General features: G+C 39.5%; 3 protein-coding genes across 9 annotated transcripts; all 3 read left to right on the top strand.

The window, feature by feature from the left end:
• Nucleotides 1-629: 629 nt before the first annotated feature.
• Nucleotides 630-8,295, top strand: LOC104728505 (regulator of nonsense transcripts 1 homolog). 2 transcript variants are annotated; one of them, XM_087470815.1, is made up of 29 exons: nt 630-1,407; nt 1,599-1,850; nt 1,929-2,099; nt 2,237-2,287; nt 2,384-2,476; nt 2,546-2,641; nt 2,754-2,804; nt 2,888-3,006; nt 3,108-3,216; nt 3,380-3,502; nt 3,582-3,653; nt 3,808-3,879; nt 3,976-4,042; nt 4,208-4,350; nt 4,422-4,493; nt 4,566-4,694; nt 4,900-5,055; nt 5,185-5,298; nt 5,386-5,484; nt 5,558-5,635; nt 5,771-5,905; nt 6,081-6,155; nt 6,238-6,346; nt 6,432-6,775; nt 6,890-6,937; nt 7,032-7,103; nt 7,259-7,390; nt 7,477-7,593; nt 7,761-8,295. In XM_087470815.1, exons 1-29 carry the CDS (start codon nt 889-891, stop codon nt 7,887-7,889), a joined length of 3,747 nt encoding a protein of 1,248 aa, XP_087326941.1. In that variant the 5' UTR covers nt 630-888; the 3' UTR covers nt 7,890-8,295. The 2 variants fall into 2 exon arrangements, with proteins under 2 accessions (XP_087326941.1, XP_087326940.1); XM_087470814.1 differs by having other exon boundaries at nt 716-1,407; nt 5,185-5,484.
• A 1,388-nt stretch (nt 8,296-9,683) lies between these two features.
• On the top strand, nt 9,684-18,367 carry LOC104760196 (uncharacterized). 6 transcript variants are annotated; one of them, XM_087475616.1, is made up of 23 exons: nt 9,684-9,963; nt 10,151-11,115; nt 11,358-11,473; nt 11,690-11,898; nt 12,187-12,306; nt 12,402-12,530; nt 12,611-12,736; nt 12,903-12,958; nt 13,063-13,162; nt 13,469-13,586; nt 13,758-13,967; nt 14,096-14,420; nt 14,702-14,795; nt 15,015-15,123; nt 15,220-15,482; nt 15,592-15,716; nt 15,979-16,213; nt 16,309-16,497; nt 16,582-16,865; nt 16,965-17,172; nt 17,272-17,511; nt 17,593-17,669; nt 17,906-18,367. In XM_087475616.1, exons 2-23 carry the CDS (start codon nt 10,349-10,351, stop codon nt 18,063-18,065), a joined length of 4,260 nt encoding a protein of 1,419 aa, XP_087331742.1. In that variant the 5' UTR covers nt 9,684-9,963; nt 10,151-10,348; the 3' UTR covers nt 18,066-18,367. The 6 variants fall into 6 exon arrangements, with proteins under 6 accessions (XP_087331742.1, XP_087331743.1, XP_087331747.1 ...); XM_087475617.1 differs by having other exon boundaries at nt 9,778-9,963; nt 16,971-17,172; XM_087475621.1 differs by having other exon boundaries at nt 9,811-9,963; nt 12,903-12,962; nt 16,971-17,172.
• A 319-nt stretch (nt 18,368-18,686) lies between these two features.
• On the top strand, nt 18,687-20,786 carry LOC104724671 (ATP synthase subunit delta', mitochondrial). Its single transcript, XM_087475623.1, has 2 exons — nt 18,687-19,131; nt 20,127-20,786. Exons 1-2 carry the CDS (start codon nt 18,868-18,870, stop codon nt 20,469-20,471), a joined length of 609 nt encoding a protein of 202 aa, XP_087331749.1. The 5' UTR covers nt 18,687-18,867; the 3' UTR covers nt 20,472-20,786.
• Nucleotides 20,787-20,796: the final 10 nt, after the last annotated feature.

Here is a 20,796-nt window from a genome sequence, read left to right as displayed (position 1 = left end):
TCAAATATATCAACACCTTATATAAACAAGTGATGAGATTTAAAAGTATGGAGTAAATAGCTCAATTGATCTAAACATCTTCACTCAAAACCACAAGTGATGAGATCTAAAAGTCTGGTTTTCCACCTAGCGACGGAGGTGAACGAGTTTGTCCAACGTGACCACACGGAAGGACCATAAGGTATGAAGAACAGTCGAAACAAATCCAAAAAAACAACAAGGACAATCACGAGCATAGGACAGCTAAATGCAACAGCTTCCCATTGCAAAATTGGAATAAGAAACTACAGCCGAAATAAACTATTTACACTCCAAAGAGCAGAGTTTGTGACATGGATCATTAGAAATGTACATTTACGAGGAATACAAATCTTGTTCCACTTAGGTGTTAGATTAGTTCTCCTGCAAACCCCTCCATTTTAAAACGATAAACCAATCATTCAAAACGTTTAATAACACTTAAAACCGCAGCTGTCTGCTTCCGCAATCTCAAGCCCTTAATTTGGAAGAATGTTTTACTCAAACCACATTTGTCTATACTCTTACCACTTTTACTCTAGTTCGGCCACCGTGTCCGACTAGAAGTTAATTGTTAAACCTCTCGGGAAAGGGCCCAAAGCGTAAAGCCCATAACACATAGACCACGGCGCGTGTAAACAACGCACAACTTATTATTATTATTATTTTTCCCCACGCGCCCCTCTTTCTTCTTCTCTCTAACCTTTTTTTTCTTTTTGTAAGGGTCCGTTTTCACTTGTGCATAACCCTAGCCCTAACTCTCTCGTTCGTACTGGAGAAAGAAAAAAAAAAAGCAATTGAAGAAGAGACGAGTCGAAGAGCGACACGATCGTAACCAGGGAGCTTGATTTCTCCCCGGATTCTTTTCTAATGGATTCTCAACAGAGCGATCTCTTTGACACCGTATCGCAGCCTGACACGGTGGCCGACGCGTATAACTTTTTGGAATTCGATACTCAAGGTGATTCGGAGTTTGATTACCCGGAGTTTGGATCACCGACGGCATGGCCTACCCCGTCTGATTCTATTTCAATCGCTGACGCTTCCGATCGTGGTGGAGGAGGAGCTGCTGCGGATCATCATTCCGAGGCTTCGTCACCTTCTTCCCTCTCTGCCGTTGCCGGGAATGGTGCAAAAGCGGGACGTGGTGGTGTTAGTAGTAGTAGTCAGGTTGATGCATTGGCCGCTGGTATCGGAAATTTGAACTTCGAGGAGACTGGAGATGATGATGGTTTCGATTATGGTCAGAATGATTTCACGGAGCACGCTTGTAAGTATTGTGGTATCTCGAACCCTGCTTGCGTGGTTAGGTGTAATGTGGCTTCCTGTAGAAAGTGGTTCTGCAATTCAAGGGGGAACACCTCGGGCTCGCATATTGTGAATCATCTGGTTAGTAATCTGTTTTTTTTTTTTTTTCTCGTCCTTCCTTTGTGGAATTCATTTTTATGGACGTGTTGTGGTTAAGGCTGGTAGTATTATGTATCTAGTTTGGTTTGTTTACTGCACCATTGTTATGAGATAGGATTACTTCTGTAATTTACCCTTTTAAACAATATTTCCTTCTGTTGGTTATTTTTAAGGTTCGAGCTAAACACAAGGAAGTTTGTCTCCATAGAGACAGTCCACTGGGGGAAACAATTCTTGAATGCTACAACTGTGGGTGTCGAAATGTCTTTCTCCTCGGTTTCATCTCAGCAAAGACAGACAGTGTCGTCGTCCTTCTCTGTAGAGATCCTTGTTTGAATGTTAATGCCCTCAAGGATATGAACTGGGACCTAAGTCAGTGGTGTCCCTTGATTGACGATAGGTGTTTCCTCCCCTGGCTTGTTAAGGTTAGTTTCTGTCCTTGCATTTTTCTTCTTTTCAAGACATGCTCATGTGAGAGCTATTATTAACTCTTGTTTTTACAGGTCCCATCAGAGCAGGAACAGCTGCGGGCACGCCAAATTAGCGCACAGCAAATAAACAAGATAGAGGAATTATGGAAGACAAATCCGGATGCTACTCTTGAAGACCTTGAAAAACCTGGTGTAGACGATGAACCTCAGCCTGTTCAACCTAAGTATGAAGATGCATATCAGGTATAGATTTTCTCTGCCTTATATGGAAAAAAAAAATAACTCTCTGTTAGAGAAACCGCAAATTCATCATGCCAAATTACTGGATGTGGTCAGTCTTAGTATTATTCTTTACACTTATCCTTTCTGGTGGTTTGCAGTATCAAAATGTGTTTGCACCTCTAATCAAGCTTGAAGCAGACTATGACAAGGTGTGTATTTAGTAATTCATATATTTTTTGGGGATTATTTTTCATGCCCCTTTTATACTTGTTATGTTGGGGCTTATCATCTTGATTCTGCTGTAGATGATGAAAGAGTCTCAAAGCAAGGAAAACCTCACAGTTCGGTGGGATATTGGTCTTAACAAGAAGCGTGTTGCATACTTCGTCTTTCCGAAGGTGGTTAAAATCTAGTCGTCGCGATTAAGATTTGATTAGAACATTTCCCGATTTGAACTTTTGATGCAGGAGGAAAATGAATTACGATTGGTGCCGGGTGATGAACTACGTCTGCGCTACTCGGGAGATGCTGCTCATCCAGCCTGGCAATCAGTTGGACATGTGGTATACCTCTTTCTCGGTTTTGTTAGGTTTACATAATATTGTTCTGTTAGTAGGGTGGATCCTGTAATTGATATAGTGCTTAGGTCCTTAACGATTCAAAAAAATTCTCCAGATCAAGCTAACGGCACAAGAGGAGGTTGCTCTTGAACTCCGAGCTAATCAGGTTAGTTTAATTCCATTGTTAGTTAGCTTTGCTCTTGACATCAACATGTAGAGATATGTTCAACCTTACTTACTCGTCTGCAGGGAGTTCCGATTGACGTGAACCATGGATTCAGTGTTGATTTTGTTTGGAAAAGTACAAGCTTTGATCGAATGCAGGGAGCAATGAAGAACTTTGCGGTAGATGAAACAAGTGTGAGTGGGTAAGTTAGTCAACGGAATGCCTATCTCCTTCTTGGTGCGTGTCCCTTTGTCACTTCATGCTAATTTAACCACTAAATCACTCTGTTTGTATTCTTTGAAGTTATATTTACCATCAGTTGCTCGGACATGAAGTTGAGGCGCAGATGGTTCGTAACACACTATCTAGACGTTTTGGGGTACCTGGTCTTCCAGAACTGAATGCATCTCAGGTAATCAATTGCTTTCAAGTTCACAAAGAATGTTTCTCGTAACTGTCTTCTTGGAACTTTCAGAATTGTTTTGGATCCCATTTGCTTTGGTAACAAAATGAGTAATTGATATCTGTTATCTATAAAACGGATTTATAACAGTTTCTATCGTATCCTTGGGCAGGTTAATGCGGCAAAAAGTGTCCTTCAAAAGCCCATCAGCTTGATCCAAGGTCCACCTGGCACGGGTAAAACTGTGACTTCTGCAGCAATTGTGTATCACATGGCAAAACAGGGCCAGGGACAGGTAAAGCTGATTTTTATCGACCCCCTTAAGATGCTTTTTGTAAGTTGACTACCAGATATTTATTATTACTGCGTGACAGGTTCTCGTTTGTGCCCCAAGTAATGTTGCTGTAGACCAACTAGCTGGAAAAATTAGTGCTACTGGTTTAAAGGTAAACTCTTGAACCTCCGCGGTCCAGTTTTTTTATAAAAGGTTTTCGGAAGACGCTTGATACTCCTATTTATTTATTCTTTTGAAGGTTACCGCCATCAAATTTTAATTTAAGAGTACACTGCTTCTTTTGAATCTTTCTACTATGATGTCAGGTTGTTCGCCTTTGTGCAAAATCTAGGGAAGCTGTAAGTTCTCCTGTAGAGCATTTAACCCTTCACTACCAGGTTAGTAAACGTGGGGACACGCTGTAACTCTCTGATTCATTCTGTCCCTTTTACCTTCTTGTTTTGAAGATAATTCATATAAGTGGTTGCTTTCAGGTACGGCATTTGGACACATCTGAGAAGAGCGAGCTGCATAAGCTACAGCAGTTGAAAGATGAACAAGGTCCCGCATTTTCAACTTGTTGACATCTTCGAATTTTCATTTACATTCCTATTGCCAGTTTCTTGTAATTGATCTGATGAACTTTCTTGTTGTGCCTGCACCCTGTGACAATTGAAGTGATCATAGCTTTTAAACTATTTGCTTTTTGTATTTTATTATCACTAGGTGAGCTGTCGAGCAGTGATGAAAAGAAATACAAAAACTTGAAAAGAGCAACAGAACGTGAGATAACCCAGAGTGCTGACGTCATATGCTGCACGTGTGTTGGTGCTGCTGATCTTCGGTTGTCAAACTTTAGATTTAAACAGGTTAGCAATATTTACTTAATGTTGAGCATCTTTAATTGTATGGAAACTGATATGATGTTCCTCTCTGATAGGTACTTATTGATGAGTCTACTCAAGCAACAGAACCTGAATGCCTTATTCCTTTGGTCCTTGGAGTAAAACAGGTATTGGGGTTCCAGTGAACTGACTTGTTATCATTATTTGCTATTGATTGCTAACAGAAGTTTCTGCTTTAGGTTGTTCTTGTTGGTGATCATTGTCAGCTTGGCCCCGTCATTATGTGCAAGAAAGCAGCTCGTGCTGGCTTGGCACAGTCTCTCTTTGAACGACTTGTGCTTCTTGGTATCAAACCAATCAGATTGCAGGTACTATATCAATCACTCTGCTCTAACGTTGCAGATTTCATTTTATGAATGAGAATGTTCTCATTTTATTAAAAAAAAACTATGTAATTAATTTCTCGTTCTTGTGATGCTTCACAGGGAATAAGGGATATACTATCTTATATTTCCCTTTCACTGTGTGTACGACTCCTCATTTAATGTTTTCATATCATATTCTTCATTTCAGGTTCAATATCGTATGCATCCAGCTTTGTCCGAGTTCCCATCTAACAGCTTCTATGAAGGAACTCTACAGAATGGAGTCACAATTATTGAGAGGCAAACAACAGGGATTGATTTCCCATGGCCTATGCCTAACCGGCCCATGTTTTTCTATGTTCAGGTATCAAATCACAGTGGAATAGTTTAGAACGATTTATGGTAAATCAGATCCATTGGCCTGGCACCCAACTTCAGAAACTCATTTTAAACAAGCCAAATATTTCTTCACTTCTCGTCTTTTAATTTGTAGCTGGGACAAGAGGAGATCAGTGCTAGTGGAACATCGTATCTTAATAGAACTGAGGCTGCTAATGTGGAGAAACTTGTGACTGCTTTCTTAAAGAGTGGAGTTGTCCCCAGTCAGGTGAGTGTACTGAGATCCTTAACTAATATCTATTGTAAATTCTTTCGGTATACGTTGACGTTATCAAATTATGCTCATGTTTATCAGATTGGTGTGATAACTCCATATGAGGGACAAAGGGCATACATTGTTAATTACATGGCAAGAAATGGTTCTCTCCGACAGCAACTTTACAAGGAAATTGAGGTAGTATTATCAAGGGCTGTTAAAAAGGTTGATTTGATCCTATCATGTATTTAACCGGCTCTCGAATGTACAGGTTGCCAGTGTTGATTCTTTTCAAGGAAGGGAAAAAGATTACATCATATTGTCCTGTGTGAGAAGTAACGAGCATCAGGTGTGTATTGTACTTTTCCTTCTATAATACTCTACAGTTCGTACTTTGTTTAATGCTTTTCCTTTTCCATGTGGTACATTACTTCTTAAAAAATTGTTGGAAATGACATGTAACTACTGGTTATTTGGTTTTCAGGGCATTGGATTCCTTAATGATCCACGGAGGCTCAACGTTGCACTTACGCGTGCTCGTTATGGAATAGTTATTCTTGGAAACCCGAAGGTTCTTAGTAAACAGCCTCTGTGGAATGGATTGTTGACACATTACAAGGTATATAGGGGGAATGAGTTATTTTACTGGATGGTTGTCTTCACCATTTGTTGCCACTCAGCTATTACAATCTGTTCTTGTGAACTTTTGGGATGTTTCCTTTCGAGTCCAGAATTGATTAGAGAAATGACTGTATGATACTATATTGAGTACTTTGTTTTCCTTTAATTTGCAGGAACATGAGTGTTTGGTCGAAGGACCTCTTAATAATTTAAAGCAGAGCATGGTACAGTTTCAGAAACCAAGAAAGGTACCAAATGAACCTCTATGTCGGTCAATCTAGATTACAGTGACATGCAATATGAAATTTAATCCTCTTTCGTACTTGTTAGATTTACAATGATCGGAGGCTATTTTATGGTGGGGGCGCTGGCATGATGGGAAATGATAATTTTGGTTCGGGTAATCCTAATGCTGACAGAAGAGGCAGTCGAGGAAGGGGTAAATGTCCAGTATTCCTTTTGTGTCTTGTGTGGTTTAAATGTGCTTTAGGCATTCATATTGAAATCTTCTTCCATTTATTCAGCTGGTGGTTCCTATCTTCCTTCTGGCCCACCTAATGGTGCTAGACCTGGACTACACCCAGCTGGCTACCCGATGCCGAGGGTTCCACTTTCACCCTTTCCCGGTGGTCCTCCTTCTCAGCCATACGCTATTCCAACTCGTGGACCTGTGGGTGTTGTTCCTCATGCTCCTCAACCTGGAAATCATGGTTTTGGAGCTGGTCGTGGGACTTCAGTTGGAGGCCATCTTCCGCACCAACAAGCTACCCAACATAATGTTGGAACTATTGGCCCTAATCTAAACTTCCCGCTTGATAGTCCAAATAGCCAGCCTTCACCTGTTGGTCCGCTATCCCAACCTGGATATGTAAATACTGCCTGGATCTCTTTCAAAGTTTATTACTTTCATCTAATTTTTGAAGCATTAGACCTCAGTTATTTTGTTTTATTCTGGATCATGACGTGCTAGTTACCTCTCCAGGGTAGCCAAGCATTCAGGGATGGATTTTCTATGGGTGGCATATCACAGGTTGTCTTCTTATATAATGTTATTTTGTGATTCAGTCGCAGTGTATTATACCTATCTTTCTGTAATCTAATCTCCTTATTACCAATACCATCAGGATTTCTTGAATGATGATGTTAAGAGCCAGGGATCTCATGGTCCTTACGACATGGCTGACTTTTCTACACAGGTGCAGTGTCTCTTCGTAGCCATTTGAAATTTCATACTTTGGATATGATAATGGGATAAGCATATTTTCTCCTTTTTAGTCTCGTTCCTAGGATCACTACCTTTTTTCGCGATGACTGTATTTCTAAACTTCTGGACCATAATTGTTGTTGGTAGGCCTCACAAGGTGGATATGCTGTTGATTACGCCACACAAGGAGCACATGGGGCGTTTCCTGGAAACTTCATGAACCAGAATTCTCAAGGTGGCTATTCTCGTTTCAGCGGAAATAATGATTTCATGTCTCAGGTTTGTTTCACGTTACCTTTCCTTGTAAGACAGTTTTTTTATATATTCTTACACCCTTATCTGAGCCGTGTTTTTTGCATATGCAGGAGTACATGGCACATGGAGGTCAAGGTCTTTTCACCCAAGCTGGCTTTATCGACACATCCCAGGATGATGGACAACAAAATCCTTTTGGTGTGAACAATCCTAATCTCCAGTCTCAGGTTTGTCCTTCTGATGTGAACAATCCTATTTCTTGATTCTTTGTTTGCGTCTACGTATACAATTAGCAAACATTTGAGGATTTACTTGCCTTCGCTTTCTTTATCTATACTTACACATATTTCTGGTTAAAAGATGCTAACGACTCTTGTCTAAAACTCCGGCTCAGGGTCTCCCAAATTCGCTTTACTCGCAGCCTTTCTCACACTACAACACACAGCCACTAAACCTTTCAGGCCCACAGCAATCTCAACCTAACCAGACGTCACAAAACCCAAAACATCCTTACAATGGCTGAGGGTGAGAAAGACAAAACTTGGATGCAACGGGTTTATAAACTCTTTTGCAAATACACCGGCTTGGTTCCATGCTGTCACAGGTCCAAAACAAACATCTGGTGACTTCCGGTTGCTTGCAAGGTATTATGTGCCTTTTTGGCTCGCCTAAACACAGCAACAGGTAAATGGTTATGCAGAGAAACAGGTACCTAAGTAGTAAGCCTGGGGGAAAAAGTATTTGGTCCGTAAATCCTTAGGGCTTATATGTTTTTGGTTTTTGTTTTTACCGTGTATTATTAAAATACGCTCAGATGCTTTATTATTGTAGTCAGATATCTGAAGCCTACCCATAGTTAAAACTGGTGGTGGTGTTTGGTGATATTGATATGATTACAAGCTTTTTGCTTTATATATGGTTTTTGAATATTTTATTGTCGGTTTGTCTGAAATTATTGATTCGGTATATGTGCAAGTTTTGGTTCGGGATCCGTCCATGGCTTTATGAAGTTGTCCATTTTGGATTTCAAAGTTTCTCGTTAACACTGATTAAAACTGATTTCGATCAGTTTAATACGGTCTAGGTTTAGATTTAGATTCGATTTTATATCCTCAAAAATATCCTCAAGTTTAAAGTTAATATATCCGAGGTTGGTCTGAATTGTATTTGGCGTTGGGCAAGGTTGTTTGGATAAAGAAAATAGCCGACATGGTTTTTTTGGTCCTTTTTTGGCTTGATGAAAATGGATTGGGCAGCATAGGCTAATAATAGTCACGAAAACGTTAGATTTTGTTTGGACGGAGTATTCGTGTCTTAGATGGGTTCTTCGTGATCTTTAACACACGTCATGACGAACATGCGACGGTGATGAATTAGACTCATTGTTGGGTCCACAAGTTTAAAGATCGTTTTCCCGAACGACACGAAACACTCTTTGTATTTCTGGTTTAACCTCAAACAGACAAGAAACCCTCGAGGCTTTTTTTAGCTGTGGCTTTAAATTCAGATACAAAACATAGAGGTAGAGACACAAAAAATGAAAGAGTCTCTCTCTCACGGACTGGAATTTATTGTTTCTTTGATGTGAAATAATAAAAAATATCCCGAAATGTGTAGATAGATGCCGTGAACTTTATACGTGCTTACTCGATTCAGGGTATAGTTGGCCCTTTTAAATCAATCTCTTAAACTTTCCCCTAAATATTGGCTTTTGTCACGCCTCATATTTCCTCTTTTTAAACTACTGAAACATGCCAAAAAAAGGAAAATAATTAGAAATTTAATCATATACAGCTCTTGTTTCTTACTCTTATCTAACAATTTATATTCGAGTATATTATAAGGATTGATATGAACCGATGGAGTAAACCGTCTCTAATATTTTAAACCAAATTGGATATTTATTTTTTTCTGTCAACAACTAAACTAGAGATATACATATATTTTTTGCCAACAACTAAATTAGATATTTTTTGCCAACAACTAAATTAGATATTTTTTGGACTCAATTCTTTAATTTTGGTTTTCCTACTATATTATCTTTGACCCGCCTCAAGTATTTCAAGTCTAAGATATTATAGTACGGACAAAAGAAAGTTTGTAACGGTTGCATCACACACCTGCAGACTCAGAAGGGGTAGTCTCGTGATTTGTGGGGAAAAACAAAGGGCATTGTGATTAACTCAAGTCATTAAATTTATACTAATTTCAATCATATCAAAGCAAATCAATTTTTTCCAACTGAATTATGTGATTTTTTTTATAGATTACACAATAATCAAATTTACTTAATGTGAAATTAATAATTTACATAAACAAGATTTGAATGAAAAAGAAAGTTAAATAAATTATTTATTTTTTGGATGCAGAGGACAGCTGTACATTAGATTTAAGCGTAGCTTCAACTCCATAACAGTCCTCTCTCTTCTCTCTCTCTCTTTTTCATACGCTGAAGGAAAAGCAAAAAAAAAAAAAAAAAAAAAGGGGAAAGCGAAGTAAAACAGAAGAAGACCATCTCTGACTCTCACTTCTCCTTAAGATCCCAAAAGCTTCGTACTGGGTTTTTCCTTCGTTTTCTCGCTCGATTTCTGAATCAGGTTTAGCATTTCTCCCACTCTCCTCTCTTTGCCTTCTTCGTTTCTCTGTATGTTGTTGGATGACGTATCGCTGAACTCTCTTCGCGTCGCGTTGTTGCGTACTCATTGTTTTTTCCGCCTTTTTAGGTTTTTTCTTCTTTTTTTTTTTGAAAAAATTCTTATGCGATTGTTTGCTTTGCTGTTGCAGAAGAAGAATCTGTTCAGATTTTGTGGAAGTAGTTGGTGAATTCAGAGATTAGTTTCGCTTTTTTTTTTTTTTGTGGAATCGCTACGGAATTGAACTCAAGGGAGACTGGGAATTGCGACTTTTTCTTCTTCTTAGATGTCGTCAGTGTTGTTTTGGTTCTCTGGGACAGTGTGCGACTGATTTTGGCTTTCGTTGGTGATGCTTGGATTCGTGTTCTTGTGTGTCTTTTTGGTGTCCACGCCATGTTTCAGCTTATCACAGTATGGAGGGGACACTGAATTTGAGAGCCCTGTGAGATTGTTTTCAGATGTAGATTCTGGGAATTCTAGTGCTCCCAGTAACGTCACCTGTCAGGACCTGGATGGTGTTGGATCGTTGAATACCACTTGTACAGTGAACTCGAATTTGCGTTTCGATTCTGATCTTTATGTATATGGAACGGGCAATCTGAACATACTTGCCCATGTCTTAGTTGATTGCCCCATTGAAGGATGTATGATCACCTTCAATGTTTCTGGAAATATTCATGTGGGTCAATCAGCAAGAATCGTTGCCGGTTCTGCGGTTTTCTCTGCTGTCAATTTAACAATGGATACCAATTCTTCTATCTACACGACAGCATTGGCTGGACCACCACCTTCTCAGACTAGTGGAACACCATATGGTACTGATGGTGCGGGTGGAGGCCATGGTGGCAGAGGTGCTTCGTGTCTCAAGAGCAATAAAACAACCTATTGGGGTGGTGACGTTTATGCTTGGTCGTCTTTGCATGAACCGTGGAGCTATGGGAGCGAGGGAGGTGTTAAGTCCACTACGGAATTCGGAGGCAAAGGTGGAGGTCGTGTCAAACTCCTATTGAATGACACAATACATATGAATGGAACTGTTTCAGCAGATGGTGGTGATGGTGGACAGGAAGGGGGTGGAGGATCTGGAGGAAGTATCTTTATTCATTCTGTAAAGCTGTAAGTTCATGCTTCCCATTTGAGTCCTATCTCAATCACTTGCAAATTTTGGGTGCACTTTAAATTTGATTTTACTATCTGTTTAGTGCTGCAACGTGGCAGTAACAAATTTCTGGATATACTTTGAAATTGATCTTACTATCAGATTTTGTCATAGGAATGTGGTATATCAAGGGTTTTGGATTTTCACTTGTTAATTTTGTTTCAGTTCAATCTTTCTCATGTATCATTTGAATATGCAGGAAGGGTTACGGTAAATTATCTGCATCGGGTGGAAGGGGATGGGGTGGAGGTGGTGGAGGAAGGATCTCCCTTGACTGTTACAGCATACAAGAAGATATCAAAGTTCTTGTGCATGGTTTGTTTTTCGTTTGCTACCTTTCAGCGCTTATGCAAGTGTTCTGTTTTAATCGTTGCTTTCAAGTAGTTTTTATAACCCATATATTTCCCTTTTCCCTGTTATGGGTAAACTTGATGTCCTTTCTTGTTTCCTGTGGATATAGTTCTTTATATTAGGCTGTGTTGAATATCAGCAGTTAATCCATACAAAATTGTCTGGTTCTATTCACTGCAGGTGGCGCAAGTATCGGGTGCCCAAAAAATGCTGGAGCTGCTGGAACGTATTTCAATGCAGAATTAATTAGTTTAAGGGTTGGAAACGAAAACATGACTACAGAGACAGAAACTCCGTTGCTGGATTTTCCTACAAGACCTCTGTGGTCAAACATCTATGTAGATAATAATGCAAAAGTTTTGGTCCCGCTGCTATGGACCAGAATGCAGGTCAGTTAATTTTCAGAATTTCTATTTTCTTTTCTTTTGATATAGTCCTGAATTATCTTCTCTCCCCTGATTCTTTTGTGATCCGTGCAAACCTTTTTTAATCGAAGGTATATACCATAATATGAATGCTTTCTATATTTTTTCTTTTCAACAGTGACCTTGCAATTTTACAGTTCTTGATCTTATTAAAGGATGCTTAAATAGAAGCTCCTTCGTCTCTCTTGCTTTAAATATTTTTACGGTGGCACTACCCCTAAATGTTTTTTATTTATTATTCTGATTGTGAAGGTCAGAGGTCAAATCAGTCTTTATCGGGGAAGCAGCATTGTCTTTGGGTTATCAAAGTATCCAATTTCAGAATTTGAGCTTGTTGCAGAAGAGCTTTTAATGAGTAACTCCGTTATAAAGGCAGGTTCTTGTTCCTAACCATTCAGCAACAATCTCGTTTCTCGTTTACCATCCTGCTCCTCCTAGATGCTAAGTTATATTGTCCTTAAATGAAGGTTTTTGGTGCATTACGACTTGTTACGAAGATGCTGCTCATGTTGAATTCTGTGATTCAAATTGATGGTGAAGGAAACCCTGCGGTGCCTTCCTCCGTCCTTGAAGTTCGCAACCTTGCAGTTCTAACGGTAAACTTGTAAATTTTATAATGTCTTATTTACCCCGATTCTTTGATTGGAAGACAGATTTTGACTTTTTCTCATTGTAGGAAAATTCCGTCATTACTTCTAATGCGAACTTGGGTGTATATGGTCAAGGAATGTTGACGCTCACTGGTCCTGGGGATGCAATTAAAGGCCAGAGACTTTCCTTATCTCAGTTTTACAACATAACTGTAAGTAACTATTCTTCAAAATGATATATGTCCAACTTTTGTTGACCTATATATCTCTATGTTATTATGAGATCAGGTTTCTGTCTGTCATTTACAAACATTTAGTTAGGCATTGTCATCGGTGAACTATGAAAACTCTTTTTTAACTAGTTCCTCAATTTTGCAGGTTGGACCAGGTTCAGTACTTCAAGCACCACTTGATGATTACGAAAGCAAAAACGCGTGAGTATGACTTCTTATACGCTTACATTATTCTTATGAGGGTGGTTAGAGCTAGACTTAATAATTGGAACCCTTGTGCTAGAAAATCTCTTTCTTTTTGACAGGGTTACTCGGACCCTTTGTGAGAGCAAGACATGCCCAATAGACTTGATTAGTCCACCGGATGATTGCCATGTCAATTACACACTATCGTTTTCCCTTCAGGTTTGTTTGATTAAGAAGTATCTTGGTGGTCAAAATTATTTAGACGTTGTACTACGTATCAGGTAATTACGCAAGTAAAGAGTCTACTATTGGATAATTATTAGGCTGAACGAAATTGTTTGCTAAAATAAACCAAACAATTGGGAGTTTCAATATTCCTATAGTACTCTAGTTTAGTTGTGCATAGTAACCTTTTCTGTGTTACCCTCCTGGAGTAAGAAAAATTAGACTTGACTGCTACATAATGATTTTCTCTTATTTTTAGCTTCGAACTTTTCATAATTCTTCAACTTATTCATTTTCTAGATATGTCGAGTCGAGGACATTCTTGTGAGTGGTCTTGTGAAAGGAAGCATAATTCAAATCCACAGGGCGAGAACGGTTGTAGTTACTGATGATGGCTTGATCACTGCATCTGAATTTGGTATATAAACTATGAAAATCACCCTTGTGTTCCATTTTCAGCAAAGTTCTACAGCTGTTTGCCTTTTCACTGCAGAGGGATTCTCACTAAGTCATTAATTTTTGAATAGCTTTCTTTGTATTCAATAAGATAATTGTGGTTTCTTATACTATACAAAAAATTATATGGCAGGTTGCAGTGGTGGCTTGGGAAAGGGACTTTATTCAAATGGGGCTGGTAGTGGTGCTGGGCATGGAGGAAGAGGGGGGTCAGGCATTTTCAATGGGAGAGTATGCAACGGAGGTCATACTTACGGCGATCCTGATTTTCCCTGTGAGTTGGGGAGCGGAGCAGAAAGTCCAGATAAATCATATGGGGATGTGACTGGTGGAGGGATGATAGGTCAGTACTTAACTATTTTTCTATTATTTTAAGAAAAGCTGGCAGCCAATGGTACCCATTGAAATACCTGTTGACTCATCTGGCACAGTCAAGTGACCTATACACATATTTGTTTTCCACCTTTTCAGTTATTGGCTCCATCCAGTTTCCTCTTTTCGTACTTAATCTAAGTGGATCTCTGAGCTCTGATGGCCAAAGCCTTGGGAAGCCAATAGTGAATGGTAACAGATCTTTGGTCGGCGGAGTTGGTGGAGGATCAGGTGGGACGATTCTTCTTTTTCTTCAGATGCTTGAGCTCTCAAAGAATTCATCTCTATCAGTTCGAGGGGGGCGGGGGGGCCCTCTTGGAGGTGGTGGGGGTGGAGGGGGAAGACTTCATTTTCACTGGGACATGTTACACACTGGGGACGAGTATTCTCCTGTTGCAACTGTCAAGGGGTCCATTAGCAGTAGGTATGTACCATTGTCATGATAACTGTAGCAATCTCTCTTCTGTGGTTGCTACCTTTTGGGTCATTTGTTATTACCAGTATAAAGCATGCATATACACGTTAATTTCGTACTAGCGTCGCCATGAACATGAGAGGAAAATGGTACCTTAGTATTTGATGCTTGAGACTGTGCCTGTCCTATTTTCTTCATGAGACTGACAAAGTTTTTAATCTGCAAACGTGTCTTGTCTTCATGAAAGTTATACACAGACTTTGAATCGCTTGCTTTTTTGATGTCTTCAGAGGAGGTGCAGGGGACAATGGAGGTCGTTTCGGGGAAGAGGGAACAATGACTGGGAAAAAGTGTCCAAAGGGACTATATGGTACATTTTGCTTGGTAAGTCTTATTGTTTATTATGTCGTAGTTTCTTCGTTACTAGCCACTAATGTCTTAGCTTTTCGCCAATTTGCTTGTCCCTTATGCCAGCAAATTAATGGGCATAACAAACCACAAAATTAGACAGTCCCAGTACTGTTCTTTTTTCTTGAACGTAAATCTCTGCCTTGTTTACTTGTGCCTGATACTTGATATCTCTGGATCCATGTGTTCTTCCAGGAATGCCCCATTGGCACTTACAAGAATGTTGAAGGCTCTGAAAAACGTCTTTGTACACCCTGCCCACCTGAGCATCTTCCAAGTCGTGCAAAATTTGTATATGTACGAGGTATTTTATCTAACAGTTCTCTTGCTCTTCCATCCCCCGATCTTTTGTTTCTTCTTAATTGGATATCTTTTGACGGAAGGAGCTTTGAATCTGCAGGAGGAGTTAGTGAACCCGTTTGTCCCTATAAATGTGTATCTGACAAATACAGATTGCCAAACTGCTACACACCTTTGGAAGAGCTTGTCTATGCATTTGGAGGGCCATTGCCCTTTGCTCTTCTTCTATCTTGTGTAGTGGTAGTTTTGGGTCTGTTGCTAAGCACATTAAGTATCAAATTGCTCAGATTGAGTTTCTATGGTGCCAATTCCATCGAACACCAGAGTGCTCATTGTTTACCCCATCTTCTGTCACTCTCTGAGGTATCGAGTTGCGAAAATTCTCTTTTCCCAAGTCCCGTCTTTTCGCAGTACGACTTACAGATCCAGTATCTGTCAACCAAACTCTAATGCCGATTTCTCATCGTTCCAGGTTCGAGGCGCAAAGTCTGAGGATACGCAAACCCATGCCTACCGTATGTACTTCATGGGTCCAAACACTTTCAGGGAACCTTGGCATCTGCCCTACTCTCCGCCTGATGCAATCATAGAGATAGTGTAAGGATATAACTTGACTGCGTTGAATTCTGTTCTGATTGTTGTCGTTCAGTGTCTCAATGAAGTGTTGAACTAAAAACTGTTGGCAAGATAAAGAAAGAATCTCTATTGTGCTACTCATAACCAGTATTTCTTGAAATAGTGACCATGTATGGCATTAATCCCGAGTCTATTTTCTTCTCGTCTACTCTTTGCTTAACATTGGCCATCGGCTCACTTTATCCAAGACATGTCCACTCATCTGTACGTTTCTGTTTCGCAGGTATGAAGATGCTTTTAACAGATTTATTGATGAGATCAACTCTACCGCAGCGTATGATTGGTGGGAAGGCTCTGTCCACAGCATTCTATCAGTTCTTGCAAATCCTTGCGCCTGGTCATGGAAACAATGGCGTCGCAGGAGAAAAATTCACCGCCTTCAAGAATATGTCAAATCTCAATATGACCACTCTTGCCTCCGCTCATGCAGATCTAGAGCTCTCTATAAAGGGATGAAGGTTTGGGTTCTTATCAGCTAATATTATCCTTAATTCTTCACCTTCATGTAGCTTTGACTTCTTATTTTGACCGTCTGTGTCCAACGTCGAAGCAGGTTGGAGCCACTCCAGATCTGATGGTTGCGTACATAGATTTCTTTCTTGGCGGTGATGAGAAGCGTGTAGATATGGTCTCTATTATACAGAAAAGATTCCCAATGTGCATCCTTTTTGGTGGAGATGGAAGTTATATGTCACCTTATAGTCTCCATAGTGATACACTGTTAACAAATCTTCTTGGCCAGGTTAGCTTATCTCTCTCTGTGTTTTTGTTTTTCCAAAATCTCCACGTTGAAAAAACTCCTAAAGGCTCCAAATCACTATTGCAGCACATCCCACCAAGTGTTTGGCACCGGTTTGTTGCCGGTTTAAATGCCCAACTTAGGACTGTGAGGCACGGATCTATTCGTTCAGCATTACTTCCTGTCATTAGGTGGATAAATAGCCATGGAAATCCTCAACTCGAATTCCATGGAGTAAGAATTGAACTTGGATGGTTTCAAGCTACAGCTTCAGGATACTACCAACTCGGTATATTGGTTTTTGTTGGCGATTTTCCTCTGAACAACGTAAATCAATCAATTTCATTCAGAAGTGACGACGAGTCCCCTCGGTGAGCCATGATAGATTGTGCTTCTCTTTGATCGAACCTAATTGTGTATTGGGTTAGACTTGAAGCCTTAACCTGCTTAATCTTGACTCCATTATCTAGGAACAGCGCTGCATGTCCCAGCAAATCTCTTATCGAGTTGCAACAAAACTTGATCCAACCAGGACATGGCTTATCTCGAAAGAGAATCAATGGTGGGATCAATGGAGGCCTCATCAATGAGATTTCACTAGATTCTCTGCAGTACAGAAGGGATTTACTTTTTCCATTTTCTCTCTTATTGAACAATACTCGACCCGTTGGGCGTCAGGTTACAATTTCTTCTCTCCTGAATAACTGTTGTTGTGATTTGTTTTCTTTTGTTTGTTTTTGTTAACACAAGCCAAAAAAATTCTTGTGCCTTATGCAGGATACTCTTCTCCGTTTGATCTCCATCCTTCTCCTTGCTGATCTTTCAATTACGCTACTTGCATTACTTCAGTTCTATTGGCTTGCCCTTGCAGCCTTTCTTGCTATCCTCCTGATTCTCCCTCTCTCTCTGCTTTGCCCATTCCCTGCGGGTCTTAACGCGTTACTTAGTAAAGAAATGAGAAGAGCCTCACTTACTCGTATCTACGGCCTTTGGAACGCTACATCTCTAACAAACGTCGTAAGTCAATACAAACGGTGTTCAAAACAAGCGCCCTCGTTTTTTTTCACTACTGTGTCTTATTCGGCATGTATTCTGCAGATTGTGGCTTTCATTTGCGGTGTCATTCATTCCGGGTTTTTCTCTGACGAGCTACCAAACATCTGGAACGCCATAAGGTAATGTTTTTGTCCATCCTAATGTAAATTTGTGAATTTTAGATTTTGATCTCATGAAAGTAATCTTTGGCATCCATATCAGTCTTAACCTTAAACCCTCATACTTTGTTGGAACTAGAGGCATATACTTGAGCTCTTCGCTGTTTGATGATTGCTTTTGTTTATTGAACATCAAACTTCTTTACTCGTTACCTGTATAAGTCGTGGGTATTAAAATTTGTTATGTTATTTTGCAGGGATGATGATAAGTGGTGGGTGTTACCAACAATCCTCTTGTTACTCAAGTCAATACAAGCTCGGTTCCTTGATTGGCACGTCGCAAATCTCGAAGTGCCGGACTTTTCACTTCTTTGCCCTGATCCAGATACCTTCTGGGCATATGAATCAGGTGCTTGACCATCCGAAGATTAATCAACATCGTTATAAAGAAAGACAAGCAAAAGGTATATTTTATTTTTCATGTAAATCATTTAAAAAGTACAAAGTTCTTCTCAGTGAATAGTTGGGTAAAACAGTTCTCTAGAACATCTGGATATATTTCTGGTGCCGATTTAGGGTTTTGCCAGATGAATGGTAGTTTTAGCAACTAGAGAGAGAGAGAGAGAGGTTGTAAGTTATGTAATCCTTTTAAAGTTTTGCAACAACATGAAAATTTAGAACACAATGGAGACTAATCCTAAAACCTAATCATTTAACAATACTTTTTAATTTTTATACATATAAACTCTAAATCGAACATAAATATAGAAAACTAACAGATCCTTTCTATTTTTTTATTATTTCTTGAAATGAAATGGACCCATTTTTTCATCAAACGTATTTTTTAAACTTATAATGACACTCCGTTATATTTTTGGTTGCAATTTTCTCTGAACATAAGAATTATAATGTTACGACTAAACTAAACCTAAATCTGTATTTGACAAACTTGATCAAGAACAAATTCAAGATGGTTTTTAACAAAAAAAATAAAATAAAATTGTCCATAAATGGGCTTCAACTTTATGCCTTTTTCCCAGCTTATGCGGGCCGAAACTGAACTCGCATCACGCGCCACAAAGATGCGCGTGAACTTTGAGAGTGAGAATCACTTGAGCTACAACATTTTTTAAGAGTTTTCGGATTCTCTCTCTCATCTGCGACGTTCCCAATTTCTCAGAGAACTCAAATCACCACCACCAGACCCCAAATCGCCGCCATGTTCAAACAAGCTTCTCGCCTCCTCTCCCGATCTGTCGCCGCCGCATCTTCCAAATCGGTGACGACTCGTGCCTTTTCATCGGAAGTTCCATCGACGATCGATTCGACTTTCGTCGAGTCATGGAAGAAAGTCGCACCGAACATGGACCCGCCCCAGACTCCCTCCGCCTTCATGAAACCTCGTCCTTCGACTCCTTCTATCCCGACGAAGCTCACCGTCAATTTTGTCCTCCCTTACGCATCTGAGCTTACCGGCAAAGAGGTTTGGTTCTTTTTCCATCTTCTTCGATCTTTTGGTCCCATTTTGTTTTTTTATTAGGGATTGATCTATGAGTTTGTTCGTCGTGGATACATCTGGATATTGGATTACACCTCTTTTGGTTTGTGATTGATCTGTGAAAAAAAAATCTCCAACAGCATTTCGGATTTGTTACGCTGGTATATGATTCATCTAAAGTTATAAAAATGTGCTTAATTAGGTCTTAGGACCTTTGATTTTGATTAGATCTGACGGCGCTCAATTTTAGGGTTTTGATTGCGATACCTGAGACTAGCAATTGTTGATTTTTGCGTTTGAATGACAATAGTTATTTATTTTATTTCTGGATGTACCTCTTGGTGACTATAGTTAGTTATACAATCATCTTAGACTTCACAGGTTTAACCATGTGCTCACTATCTGAAAATGTTGCTTGTTAGCTTCCTTTTCTCAAGTGAGTGTCTGGTTAGATTGATCACTGAAAAGTGTAGCCTAGTGGATTATATTACTGCTTCTATTTTCTCCTCTGATCCAATCATTGAAATGGGATGTTTTGAATTGCGACTCTTAGGAAAAGGGGTCTGTAATTGAAACTCTATTCACGGAAATGATCCCAAATATAGTGTTCTTTCTGGCTTTTTGTTTGGTTTTTGTTACAATCTTCTATTGATATATGATGTTGGTATATGTGTAGACTGAATGTTGATTACAAGGTCTTAATTTGTATGAGTTAATGTCCGTAACCAGTTATCAGATACCTTTATTATATTGTTATATTATATAGTTTTCAGATTCTCGTAGTTCATATGAAGATCAGTATGTTGTAGATAGTGCATTCACTGTGAGTGTAGAATGCAACAATAACTAATATCTTGCCTGACATATTTGCTGATGCATTTTCCAACTGTCTTGTCGCTGCGCCATCATCTTTGTATTCTAGAGTTTCGTTACTTATATCTTTAACCATAATTGATTGGTTTCTCTTCATCTACTTGAAGGTCGACATGGTCATCATTCCTGCAACAACAGGACAAATGGGTGTCTTGCCCGGACACGTTCCAACAATTGCAGAGCTTAAACCCGGTATCATGTCCGTCCATGAAGGCACTGACGTGAAGAAATACTTCCTGAGCAGTGGTTTTGCATTACTCCACGCAAATTCCGTCGCTGACATTATCGCGATTGAAGCTGTGCCACTTGAACACATTGACCCTAGCCAAGTCCAAAAGGGTTTAGCTGAGTTCCAACAGAAACTTACTTCTGCTACAACAGATCTTGAGAAAGCAGAGGCACAGATTGGTGTTGAGGTTCACAGTGCCATCAACGCAGCTCTCTCGGGCTAAAATAAGGGTTTCTCTCTTTCTTTCTTCCTTCTTTATATCTTCGAAGAAAAAGAAAAAAAAAACTAAATCATTTGGCTTTCAAGTGATTAGTGAAGTCCCTTTTTACAAGAAAGGATGGAATAAACTAGAAATTGATTGTTCTTGTTTAATCGTGTTGGACTTTTGTTTGAATAAATGATTTTGTTTAAAGGGCACAAACCCGGAAAGTGTTTGTTGTGTTCATATCCTCGCACCTTTACTTTTGGGTATGTTTTTTGTTAATGTTGAGATACTCCTACGTTGGAAATTGGAATTTTAATTTCTTTTAAACTGAAATTGGAATTTT

Source organism: Camelina sativa, chromosome 11, assembly GCF_030686135.1.
Source record: "Camelina sativa cultivar CO46 ecotype springtype chromosome 11, ASM3068613v1".
NCBI lineage: Eukaryota > Viridiplantae > Streptophyta > Magnoliopsida > Brassicales > Brassicaceae > Camelina > Camelina sativa.
The sequence above is the reverse complement of the archived record's forward strand: the minus strand, read 5'-3'. Positions and strand labels throughout refer to the sequence as shown.